Genomic DNA, 13,415 nt, shown 5'->3' with positions numbered 1-13,415 from the left:
AAGTTCATGATCTTTTGTTGGAACTGGAGTATTTCTACATCAATAAAATTGATGATGTTGGCAAGAAGTGCTCACCTCCACTTCAATTTTGTGATGAATTAGTGGAGCTCAATTTGGCTCGCAGCCAGAGTGCTACAGTTGGCTTCTGCTGTAAAAGGGAATATAATAGCCAAATTTACTTCACTTCTCGTTTGTGGCTTGTGCGCTAGTTTTGCTTTAAGCAGGTATCTGGAGATATGAACACTGTCATTCTCAAATGAGGTTGAGTCATAAAAAATTGAACATCATGATCATGGTAATAGAAGGAAATCATTATGAATCATCATTTTTGGGTATAAATATGGGGATTAAGAAAAAAGCCACTGCTTTCTATGTGCATTTGTTATTTTGGAATGCTTGCGGTAATTTTGTTGATTTGGAGCTTTACTACATAGAATAATAAACTTGTGTATAATTTTATGCATTCTTTGATTAGGAAAATATGATCTGCAAAATTTGGATCCTCAGTGGTTTCGGCAGAAGATTTCAGTTGTTAGTCAGGAGCCTACATTGTTTGCAACGTCTATTAAGAAAAACATCACATATGGAAGAGAGGCGAATATGGAAGAGGTACGATATTACAAATGGTGTTGTGGTTCAATTATGATGTAGTAACCTACAGAGTTTGGGGAAACATAGAAATGATCTGAAACATTATGAAATCTACAATTATAAAGTTTGTGGTAACTCCAGCTGATTCCTATGAGTTTTGATTTTCCAAGATGGAAAGCATTACAATAGAGAGCAGAACTATCTCTTCTTGTTTTAACATTTTTTTCTGACAAGTTTTTTCAAGGCAGATAGAACCTTTGGATACGGATAGTCCTTAAAATGTGAAATAAAATAAAATCCACTGATTTCATTATCTGATTTACAGCTAAGTGAAATTTTTAGTTTTGATCATTGCTGTAACTGAGAAGTTTAAGGCTATAATTCTTCATTTAAGCTTTTTTTTTTCAGCTTAAGCAGGTTTAAAAAGGTTTGTTCAAATTCTGTAACTCCTGACATTGATATATTAATTCCTCTTTTGGCTTGACCAGCCTTGAGCTGTGAATTCTCTTTGCCATAAGCTGTTCCACTCCATTAGCAAGTTTGCAAGGGAGTAGAAAGGAAACAATAAAAATGAAATATGGATTTTAATGAAATGTTGATTAATACAAATGTTTTAAAATAGCCAGCAATATTGCATCTAAGGGCTGTGGGAAGTTGAGTTTGTTTAGACTGGAGATGATAGAGAGCCTTGCTGAGCTATTAAAGATCTTGAGACCATCAGCACTTTATGTACTTACAATAAATCCAGGAAAGATGACAAAGATAGCATGCAGTGAAGTTCAGAAGAAATGGGTGAATGAACAGAACAAATTACCTTCAATAGTACAAAGCTGATATTTGAAATGGACTAGGAAAGGCCTCATTGGAGATAACATCAGGAACAGCAATTTTAAGGACAAGTGGTTGATGATATCAATTTAAAGTAGCTAAAACTAGCGAAAACTGATTTGACATAATAAGAGTCCTTTATTGGTTTTTCACATATTTGTTTCCATCCTCATTTTGGAAATGCTTGTAATAAAGAAAAGGATCATCCACCAGAAAAACAGCAATAGATTTGTTAGATTACTTCTAAAGTGATGTTTGTGTTCTGGGCTCACCATATAATTTTACACAATTTGTGTACTGAAGATGATATCTACAGAGGCTGTATAGTTGAAACAGCTGTTAGTTATGAAAGAAGAATTACAAACTCAGGTATGTTTGAGCTTGTTTTGCCATTAGGGGCTTGTGTTTATTGGAGATTTTCACACATATGTAACATTGTGAATGAGGAAAATCATTCACTGATCTATCCAGCTTGTCCCATATGACTGCAGTGCCTTCTCCATCCTAATCAATATATTACCACTCCAGCCAAAAACCCAAGAGCAGGGGAAACAAGTCATATAAAGCCCAGACCAGTTGAGGAAGGATGGGAAATTAATTTGGAAAATTCCAACTCTCCTCCCTCAAGCCATCAAAACTAGCCCAGGCGATGACTCTGACCTTTACTAATGGAATCCAGTAACTTACCACTGTGTGAGAAAGTATCTTATTCAGCCAGAAACAAGTCAGTTTTTTTGTCTGAAAGAATTCAGTGACTCAGCATTCATCAGAAAGGCCAAAAGTTGTAGTGTACTTTTCTCTACAAAAAGAACCAGTGCCCACCTTTAAAATTAGCCTACCTATCTGGATAAATCTTTCATTTGTCTCACTTTTGATTTTTATCATAGAAAATTGGGCCAAGGAATATTTTTCCATATCTCTAAAAATTTAAGTCAAATTTATTATTTAAGTCAGCGTTAAGGTTATTATAGCTAAGGGATGTAGTGGGGACAAGGTCCCACTGTGTATTAAATACTTCCAATGGTGTGTGTCTCAAATAGCCTCTGACAACCATCTCCTGGCCTTCATGTGTGACTTAAGCCACAGAGCCTGACAGAACAGTTTCTACTGACAGGAGAATGGGCAAAGGTGGATAACTGATACCTTAAAACCAGTTGTTCCTGGCAGATGAGGCTCATCAGCTGTGGCTGGCAGCTCATGTAGGAGAAGGAAAACTCTGATCTCAAACTCCTGCTGCCTTGTAGTTATACTTACTCATGGGGATGGCCTCGGGAGTAAACCCTGAGGGGGAAAATATCAGGATCTGGAGTCCCTAAGGCAGTTCTACCTGGAGTTCAATGCTGACTGGCAACTCTTGTGATGCCAATGGTGCCAAACTGAACCGGTCTCTGCAATTCCTTTGGATTCATCAGCTGCATGGAGGGAGAGCCTGCTGCATGGGCAACAGCTTGTTGTACTGTCCATATTGTACTGTCCTGGCAAATACCGACTTGCATATCACGTAGACAACTAGAATACAAAATCCATGGACAACACTGAGCAATGTGTGTGTGTGGGGGGGGGGGGGGGTCCTCATATCTAGGTCAGGTCATTAGTAAGCAAAGTGTGGATATCAGTTCGTTTGCCAGATTTGTTTCAAAATAAGATTGCATGACTAATTCTTTGTTTTGAGATACTTTAAAGGAAAATAAAATTCAAAAGTTGCTCCGTAATAATAGAAAAATCTCACGTGGGCCTTAGATGATCAAAGGCCAACTTTAACAAGTGGCTCATTTCCTAAAATGTAACTCAAATGCATGTCTCTTTTTTTAAAAAAAATTAGGTGTTGGAATATTTAGCACAATAGAATGCTATAATGTTACTATGAGGTGATAATATTTGCCATTAATTATAAAACAATATTACCTTTGCCCAAAGAGGGAAGTTGTTGGCTCATCAGCACTGCTTTTTGTGGAGAATTGACTAAAGAATGAAATCTTAAATTAACTGTAACCTTCCTTTTTAATTCTTTCTTGAAAATTTAGAGAGATTCTATTATAATGTGAGAGATGATTTGAAATCAATACTGCAAGACGATTGCCATTTCAAGAAACTATTGAAACCAGATGAATATCATTGGTTAGTTCGATGATAGCTTGAATTAACATTTTTAACCAAACTATTTAGTTGGTTTAACTTTTTTGATAATGGATCTTGACTCAGAACAATGTCTAACTCTGTGCCTCCATAGATGCTGCTTGACCTTTGAGTTCTTGCAGCATTTTGTTTTTTTTCCTCCAATTTCCATCTGTAGCCTATTGTGTTGCCATTTCAACTTGACTAGCTGTCTGAATGATACATTTATTTTGGAATTGTCATTTCCCACTGCAGGTAGAGAATTCTTTATTTTTAATGGTAAATAGCTTGCCAGTATTTATTTTTAAACACAGTCCCATGTCTTCTGTCTGTCAGTGAATTTGAAATATTGTTATTAGTATTTCTTGTAATGTTAGTGATGACTTTCTGAGCTCTCAAAGTTCATTATTGATGGGAAGACTTCATGATTCAGTGTAGAATTAATAGTGGTAATGAATGAGTTTGAATATGTCCAGAGCCAGGAAGAGTTACTACCCCTCAACCATTGGGCTCTTGAACCAAAGGGGGTAACTTCACTTGCCCCATCACTGAACTGTTCCCACAATCTATGGACACTCTTTCAAGGATTCTTCATCTCATGTTCTAAATATTTATTCTTCCTTTTTTTTGTATTTGTGCAGTTTGTCTTTTGCACTGTGGTTGTCTTTCATTGATCTTATTATGGTTATTGGACTTTTTGAGTCTGCGTATAAGAAAATGAACCTTCAGGTTTATATATGGTGACATGTGTACTGTGATAATAAATTTACCTGAATTTTATAAATGTCTCCCAGGAGCAATATATAGGGCTATTGATAGGGCTTTAGATACAATTCTGGGAACAGGATTTTGAGAGGAAAGCTTAAAAAACTGGCGAAAGGACATGCAATGTAGCAAAATATTGCTAGTCAGAGTCCTAGAAGGGACAAAGCATGTATGAAAATAGCACTGTAAATAGTGGGGAATTAAAAGGTGGTGACTTTCAAAATGACCTTGGTGTTCTTGTAAAGGAATCATAGAAGTTAATATTTAGCTGCAGCAATTATTCAGGAAGCCAAATGGTATGTTGGCCATTTTTGGAATAAGATTTGAGTTGAGTGTAAAGATACCCTGGTGAAATTTCATATAGCTCTTGTGAAACAGCGCTTGGAATTGTGCATACAGGATATTTAAGACAAATGTATAGATTTTGGCTATTGAAGGAATGATGAGACTTGGGAATGGTGCAGGACGGAGTGCAAAAATAGTAGGTTGGCCATAATATTAAATAGTAGAGTAGGCTCAAGAGGCTGAATAGCCATCTCTTGTTTAAACTTGTGTTAACTTGATTATGTAACCTTTGCTAATGTGCCCCTTTGGAATCAGTTGCTAATTGTCATTGCTGCTAAGATAAATGCTGCTATTTATAAAATGATCGTGTTTACTAATTCCTATGTCCTTATACAATTATTTCCAGATGCTTAGTTTTTAAAGTAAAGTGATTAGGATCTGCAGATTTTGAAATGTACTGAAAATTTTTTACATGTGTTTGATGCTAAATGTCAATTTGACATCTGGAAGGAATGGTAGCACTGGCTGTTAAGCATGAACTTGTAATATGGGCATAATGTATAATGAAAACAGATATATTTTCTCAAGTTGAGATTATTTCTGTCTCATGAACCTGGAACTCTTGTATTGTTCTATCTCTGATGTACTTGGGTGCCACAGTAGCGAAGCAGTTAGAGCTCAGGGCATCGGAGTTTAGAGTTCAATCTGGCATCCTCTGTAAGGAGTCTGTATGTGCTCTCCGTGGAATGCATTGGTTTTCCCTGTGCATTCCCATTTCCTCCATCGTCCAAAGGTGAACCAGAATAGGTTAATTTGTCATAGTCTAAAGTTTACAATTTTGAATGCATCCATATTCATATTGACTGCAGTAACAAAACTTTCATTCAATTCTTATATCTTTTTCCTCCATATCAATTTATTTTACATTTTTAAAGGTGCTTTTTGGGTCACCTCTGCATTTTCTGTGATGAAGATGCTCTTAGGCAGGGAGCTGTGTTCATATTGTCAGCTTCCAGTTTTGGTTAGGCCAGCTGCTGGCCATAGGTTAATCTGTCATGTGCAGAAGAGAGGTTCATGGCTGAGTATCCAGCTGTTGGTAGAACAATATTGAATGAATTCCCACAGTATCATTTTCCTAACATCTTAACTGGAGGAAGTCATGGTGATGGGTAGAATCTCTCGCCTTGAAATCAGAGTGATGTAGAAATAGTATTACTGTTTTATTGTGCTGCTTTCTATTTCTGTGGCATTAACTAGTGTTTTCAGTGAGGCATGACCTTCTCCATTAACGCCTTTTTGCAGTTGGATATTCTTGTGAGAATTACTCATGTTTTCAATTATGTTTGTCAGGGGTATACTCCAGAGAGAACTAGGTGTTAAGTATGCTGTGGTGCAGAAATGAAGATGTATTTACAGAGCAACTTGAAAGAAAGGATGTAAACCTTAGTATATTTGCATTAACTAGTCATTAATAAATTAATGACAAAGTTGTAACTGTTAAATGATAATGGAATAGGATACAGTTTGCAAAACCAATCTTGTTAATAAATATGCAGGCACATTTTCAATTACATGTTTAATTGGAATCAGCTGCATGAATTCAAGTAGTGACTGCTTTAAATGAACAAAAAGAGCCCAGAAGCAAAAACCTAATTAAATTTCTTTCTTTAGTAGATAACACAAATGTAGATCATAGATTGCATAGAGCCTTCAGCTAAATTATAAAAAAAACACCTTTATTTTAAATATAGGCTGAGTACAAAATAATTGTGCACAGTAAGTAGATTTAGGTACCTCACTAAACACCACGTTTATTAATGTTTTCATGTATAAACCAGTTACTAGGATAATATATAATCCTCATCTTTTATGGTCACTCACTTGGAGTCTTTTTTTTATTATCTCACTAGTTAATTCTTACTGTGGATATGTTAAAATTATAGTACTCTGGTAGAGTACAAAGAAAATCAAATCTTGCATTTATAATGAGGCCTCCAATTGAGTTGAATGTTTTTATTTGAAAACACTCTTTGAATTCATATTGATTATTTATCTTTGCATTTGCTATTGTATACAAGACTTCCAATTTATGCCATTGTAAATCTATTGGTGGGGAGAGTAAAATAACAAAAGCTCTTTGCTAAAAAGAGGCAAGAGGTTGCAGATAAGTAATCTGGAGAAAAAAATCAACTGCTGGGGGAACTTGGTTAGTCAGGCAGCATCTGTGTAGGTCGAGAGGTGATTCATGTTTCAAGTTGAGACCCTGCATCATGACTGAGAGTGTGGGGGGCTGGTTTCCATTTCTACAATTTCAGTCATGTTGCACCAAAGTTTTACTGGCAAAATGCTGCTTAGGCACGAGTACTCACATAGTTGATCTGTAGATTAAATGTTCGCCATGCAAGTTGCTTTATTGTTTTTGTTTTCACTCCTTTTGGCACATTGATGTATATGCCATTTCTATAGCATTTGACTTTTTTTTATGAGGCCAAGTTGCTGACTCCAACAGCAACCCAGCATGGATGGAAAGTGTGCAAAGAGCCGGCTGGGTTTGAACTCAGGACCATTCACCTTGAAGTCTGGTGCTGATGCCACTTCACAACTGGCTGGCTATGCAAGTTGTTTTATTGGGTGATAATTTATATTTTTGATGATGAAAGTATTGCAACATGGAATGGTTGCTCAGCTCTCAGCATTGTAATCAAATGACGCATTTGAGAAAAGGAGTCAAATCTTGAGACTGAGTAGGAACAATTGATGAATCTGATTAGGGGAACAATATCTGAGAAATATTTGAAAATTGTAGAACAGTGACTTTGTGGAGACCATACTTGCAAGTTTACTGAGTCTGGGACTAAATTACTACCCCCACTTTTCTAATAATAATGATTTAGTGTCAAGCCATCACACTGTTCCTTTATTGTTGTCTTACAATTCTATTGTATGGTTCCGAATTTCATTTGCTTATAGATGCTATTTGACAACTGAGGAACTGTCAACAGCTGTGTAATTGGTTCAGATTCTGTGACCAAACAGTTTCCAGCACAGCTGTAGTTTTGTGAGACAATGTTTCTTGTGTTTTGTAGGATCAGTTTTATATTGGGTAAGGGCCTTATCGTAGAGCTTTCCTCTTGATGTTGCTGTGTTACTTCTGCAAAACTGAAATATCATTACCTGCCAACAAACAGATGGCCAGCAAAAAGCACATTGGTTGTTCATATCTCAAAATTATAAATTGTCTTAGTGTTATTTCTTTACTCATGGAAAATTGTATGATTTACACATATTTGTGATGCATTTAATTACAGCTCATGAATCATTTACTTAGTTAGATTACTTGTGTAGATTTCTCGTTATGCTCTCAGTAGAAATTTCTGTCAATTATGCATGATTAATAGCAGAACAGTTGCTGATCAATTACTTGCTGTTAGGTGCATACAATAAACTGAGTAGGAAACTTTCATTTTAATTGTATTTGTACAGTAGCAGGGAACAAGGTTAATGTTCAGTTTTTACCACCAAGTCATCAATGCTTCATAATTCATAAAGCAGATTTATATAAATGTCTAATTAGTCAAATGCAAATTCACGTTAATAAAAGAATTTGAAACACTAAAACAGAGTAAAAACATAGAACGTCATGGCAAGCTTCTTACTCTAGTGGTCATTCTTGTTAAATTTAATTATAGAAGAACGATTAGGCGAGAAAACAATCTGAATTATTTCAGTGGAAAAAGCTGAAGCAGATGTGTTGAGCGAAGATTAGAATGTATAGCAACATACAAACTGCTGGAGGAACTCAGCAGATCAGGCAGCATCAATGGAAAAGAGAAAACAGTTGACTTTTTGGGCTGAGACCCTTCTTCAGGATTGAGAAGGAAGGGGTGAGATGCCTGAATTTAAAAAGCTGGTGGGGATTGGGGGCAGAGGCTAGCTAGAAGGTGATAGGTCAAGGGCTGGACAGGAAATGATCTGATGGGAGAGGAGAGTGGACAATAGGGGAAAGGGAAGGAGGAGGGGATCTGGAGAAGTAATAGGCAGGTAAGAAGTGAAAGGTCAGAATAGGGAAAAGAAAGGAAGTGGAGTGGGCGGAATTTGTTCACCGGAAGGAGAAATCAATACACGTCTTATCAGGTTGGACGGTATCCTGTTTTCTCATATAGTTTATGGCTAATGATTGTGTAAGTACAAATTGAGTTCAAAGTTATAATCAACATGTACAAAAGCTGGATGAACTCAGCAGGTCGGGCAGCATCCGTTGAAATGAGCAGTCAACGTTTCGGGCCAAGACCCTTCGTCAGGACTGAAGGAGGAGGAGGCAGGGGCCCTATAAAGAAGGTGGGGGGAGGGTGGAAGGTGCCAGGTGAAAAACCAAGGTCAAGGAAAGATCAAGGTGTGGGGGAGGGAAGCAAGGAAGGAATAGGCAGGAGAAGTGAAGAAGAAATGTAAGGGGAAAGCAGTATGGGTAGTAGAAGAAGACAGAATCATGAGAGAGGCTATAGGCAGCTGGAAGAGGAGGCAGAGTGAAAGTGGGATGGTGGAAGGGAGAGGGAGGAAATTACCGGAAGTTGGAGAATTCGATGTTCATGCCAAGGGGCTGGAGACTACCCAGACGGTATATGTGGTGTTGCTTCTCCAGCCTGCGTTGGGCCTCATCATGGCAGTAAAGGAGGCCATGTATGGACATATCCGAATGGGAATGTGAAGCAGAGTTGAAGTGGGTGACAACCGGGAGATCCTGTCTGTTGTGGTGGATGGAACGGAGGTGCACGACGAAGCGGTCCCCCAATCTACGCTGGGTCTCGCCGATGTAGAGGAGGCCGCATCGGATGCAATAGATGACCCCAACAGACTCACAAGTGAAGTGTTGCTTCACCTGGAAGGACTGTTTGGAGCCCAGAATGGTGGTAAGAGAGGAGGTGTAGAGACGCTTGCAGGGATAAGTATCAGGTGGGAGATCTGTGGGGAGGGACGTGTGGACCAGGCAGTTGCGGAGGAAATGATCTCTGTGAAAAGCAGAGAGGGGTAGAGAGGGAAAGATGTGCTTAGTGGTGGGGTCCTGTTGAAGTTGGCGGAAGTTGCATCTACAGTGTACTTTGTGTTCAAAGTTATAATGTACCCAATGTGAAGAAAACTGCAAGTGCATCATCAGAACAGAGCTTATTTAAAATCAGAATCACCTTTACTGATGTAAATCAAAAAGCCCATGATAAAGTGAGGTTTGTGAATTAGGCATTGATATTTAGGAGAAAAAAAATAGCTCCAGAAGAATAAAAAAAATGAAATTTTAGTTACAATTGTAATTCTACAGTGTCTATAAAAAGTATTCATCCCTTTAGAAGATTTCATTTTTTTTGACACTGATCAACAGAAAAAAAACTCTTTTGTGTCAAAGTGAAACCAGATTAATTACAAATTGCTTTAAGTGTTCATCCCTTTTAATATGACACACCAAATCATCACTGGTGCAGCCAATTGGTTTTTGAAGTCACATAATTAGTTAAATTTGCAGTTGAGGTGTTTTGTGGTAAAAATATATCTGCATCTGGAAGGTCCAACTGCTAGTGAATCAGTATCCTGGCAAAAACTACACCATAAAGACAGAAGAACTCTTCAAGCAACTCCACAAAAAGGTTATTGAAAATCACAAGTCAGGAGATGGGTACAAGAAAATTTCCAAGTCACTGAATATCCCTTAGTATACTGATAAGTCAATCATCAAGAAATGGAAAGAACATGGCACACCTGTAATTCTGCCTAGAGCAGGCAGTCCTCAAAAACTGAGTGACTGTGCAAGAAAGGGACTAGTGAAGGAGGCCAGTATGACAACTCTGGCAGAGTTCCAAGCTTCAGTGGCTGTAATAGAAGGGACTGCACATATAACATATGTTGCCCGGGTGCTTCACCTGTCGCAGCTTTATAGGAGAGTGACAAAGAGAAAGCCACTGTTGGGGGAAAAAAACTCACATGAAATCTCAGCTATTGCTAGAAGGCATGTGGGAGACTCTAAAATCAGCTGGAAGAAGGTTCTATGGTCTGATAAAACCAAAATTGAGCACTTTCACCATCAGGCTAAACACTGTGTTTGGCGTCTGTCAAACACCGCATTTCATCATCAAAAACACACCATACAAACCATGAAGCATGATAGTAGCTGCATCGTGCTGTGGGGATGTTTCATTGCAGCAGGCCCTGGAAGGCTTATGAAGGTATAGGGTAAAATGATTGCAGCAAAATACAACAAAATCCTATTGGAAAACCTGAAGCAGGCTGCAAGAGATTTGTGACTTGGGAGAAGATCTGTTTTCCAGCAAAAAAATGACCCCAAGCATAAAGCCTAGGCTACACAGGAAAGGGTTAAAAACAACAAAGTTAATGCCCTGGAGTGGTCAAGTCAGAGTCCAGACCACAATCCAATTGAGAATTTGTTGCTGGACTTGAAAATGGCTGTTCACTCATGATCCCCAAGCAATCTGACAGAGCTTGAGCAGTTCTGTAAAGAAGAATGGTGAAAAATTTCAGTGTCCAGATCTGCAAAGCTGTTAGAGACCTATACACACAGACTTCAAGCCCGTAATTTCTGTCAAAGGTACATCTACTAAATACTGACTTGAATGGGGTGAATAATTATGCAATCAATTATTTAAATTTAGAGCAATTTGTAGAAATTTGTTTTCACTTTGATACAAAAGAGACACTGTGATTCAATGTGGTAAAACAATAAAACATGAAAACTTCCTGGGGGAGGGGGAAGGTGAATGCCTGTTATAGGCACTGTATATAGCCTTGGTACTTGTTTTAGAAAGCTGTTTTTTTTTAAATAAGATTACAGTATCGCTTGGAAAACTCTTGCTTCACAATAGATGTCAAATATGTACTGCCTGCAGCACAAGTGTCAGAGTTTGTTTAAAAAGCACTAACACAAAAATGTTGTGTACCTGGACAAGTACTAAAGACCTGTGCTGAGCAACTGGCTGGACTGTTCCTTGATATCTTTAACCTCTTGCCTTGGCAATCTGAGGTACCCCCTGCTTCAAGAATAATGTGGTAACCTGACTTAATGACTATTGTCCATTTACCACAGACATCAGCTGTAATGAGGTATTTTGAGAGGTTGATGATGAAACTTATCAACTCCTGCCTGAAAAGCGGCTTGGATTTGCATCCATCATCAAGGACCCCTACCACCCAGATCATGCTTTTTTTGTTTTTGCCTTTCGGAAGAAGGTACAAGAGCCTCGGGATCTGCACTATCAGGTTCAGGAACAGTTATTATCCCTCAGCCATCAGGCTCCTGAACCAGCATGGATAACTTCTCCCAGCTTCACTCGCTGCATCACTGAACTGTTCCCACAACCTACAGACTCCCATGCAGGGACTCTTTATTTCATGTTATTGGTATTTATTGCTTGCTTGCTTATTTATTTATCTGTTTGTTTATTTGTTTGTTTATTTTTCTCTTTCATATTTGCAGAATTTGTTGCCCTTTGCACATTAGTTGTTTGTCTGTCCTGTTGGATGTGGTCTTACATTGATTCTATTATGTTTCTTGGATTTACTGTGTATGCTCATAAGAAAACAAATCTCAGGGTTGTAGCTGGTGACACATATACTTTGATAATAAATTTACTTTGAACTTTGAACCTTTGGATCGATTTAAGTATTGCAGTTTTGGGGTCTATTTCCTTGAAAATGTAACTTGAATGAATGCCTTCCTAAACCAGACAGGATGACTGGTTTTGTTGTTAAAGAGAGCTTATCCCTCTTCCTGCCTATGTTAAGGCTCATTCTCTTCTTTCCTTCCTATCCACAATCTTTGCTAATATCTTGAAAATAAATCAGTCACAATTTATATGTAGACTGGAGAATGTTGGTCTGGGAGCTGGTGGTAAGAAAGCAGAAAATGTTTAAGCGTCTGCAGTTTAGACAATAGTGTAAATGTTTCTACAAGAATTTCAACATAATATAAACTGTCACTTGTTTCTTGTTTAAGTATTGCTTTGAGAACTTCATAGTCACATGCAAATGTTCTGCCACAACCATGCATCATTTGATCAGCTGGCACATTTAGGTGCAGAATGCTTAGCAGTTTTTATTTCATTTTTAAAGCTGATCTCATGGTTTCTGGAATTATACTGGTATTTATTATAGAATGGGATGTTTTGGCTATGAGATTGTGGGAACAGCAAGACATTGATACCTTGCTGCTGATTTCATGCCTGACTCTCTGGTGGTTGCATTAACCATTGCTTTGTACCATGTTTTTTCAAGGATCATTGTTGCACTATGCTTCAAAAAAGGCGATTTAAAGATATTCTGTAATCTTACTGGAGACCATTTTAACTCCATGGCTTGCCTTGCTTTTGCAGCCAGGCATTTTGTCTGAGTATGCAGCCAATATGCTTCATGCAATGTGATTACAGGCGGATAAAATAAAATACTGCTCCCATATTCTACTACTGATAAAATTCGCATTATGATCTGAGATAACAAATACATAAGCAAGACATTAAAATATATAAGCTGTTATCAGTCTTTAATAATACATGAACCATGTAAAATTAGATGACACTTTATTCTTATTTCTATGAAAAAAATGGAGAAAACTGAAAATAATATGAACAATTTTTATATATAAAAAATTACAAGAAACTTTGCTCAACTGTATCATGATGGGAGTACCAGGTAATAACTTAATCTTGCATTCTAACAATAATGACAGAAATTATGTATACTATTACTCTGCAAACTGACCATCCTACTGGGAACATGGTAAATTTATAGGAATGAGTTATAAAAATGAGTCATTTTTATTCATTATTCATATTTAA

General features: G+C 37.5%; 1 protein-coding gene across 3 annotated transcripts in view; it reads left to right on the top strand.

Annotated features, from left to right (window-relative positions):
• The window catches only part of LOC132404077 (ABC transporter B family member 1-like), a 152,893-nt gene that overhangs the window by 83,329 nt on the left and 56,149 nt on the right, over positions 1-13,415 (top strand). For all 3 annotated transcript variants that reach the window (XM_059988085.1, XM_059988086.1, XM_059988087.1), the window contains exon 16: positions 476-609. In XM_059988085.1, coding sequence (XP_059844068.1) covers positions 476-609 — 134 coding nt within the window. The remainder of the gene's footprint in view (positions 1-475; positions 610-13,415) is intronic.

This window comes from Hypanus sabinus, chromosome 13, assembly GCF_030144855.1.
Source record: "Hypanus sabinus isolate sHypSab1 chromosome 13, sHypSab1.hap1, whole genome shotgun sequence".
Taxonomy (NCBI): domain Eukaryota; kingdom Metazoa; phylum Chordata; class Chondrichthyes; order Myliobatiformes; family Dasyatidae; genus Hypanus; species Hypanus sabinus.
The sequence above is the reverse complement of the archived record's forward strand: the minus strand, read 5'-3'. Positions and strand labels throughout refer to the sequence as shown.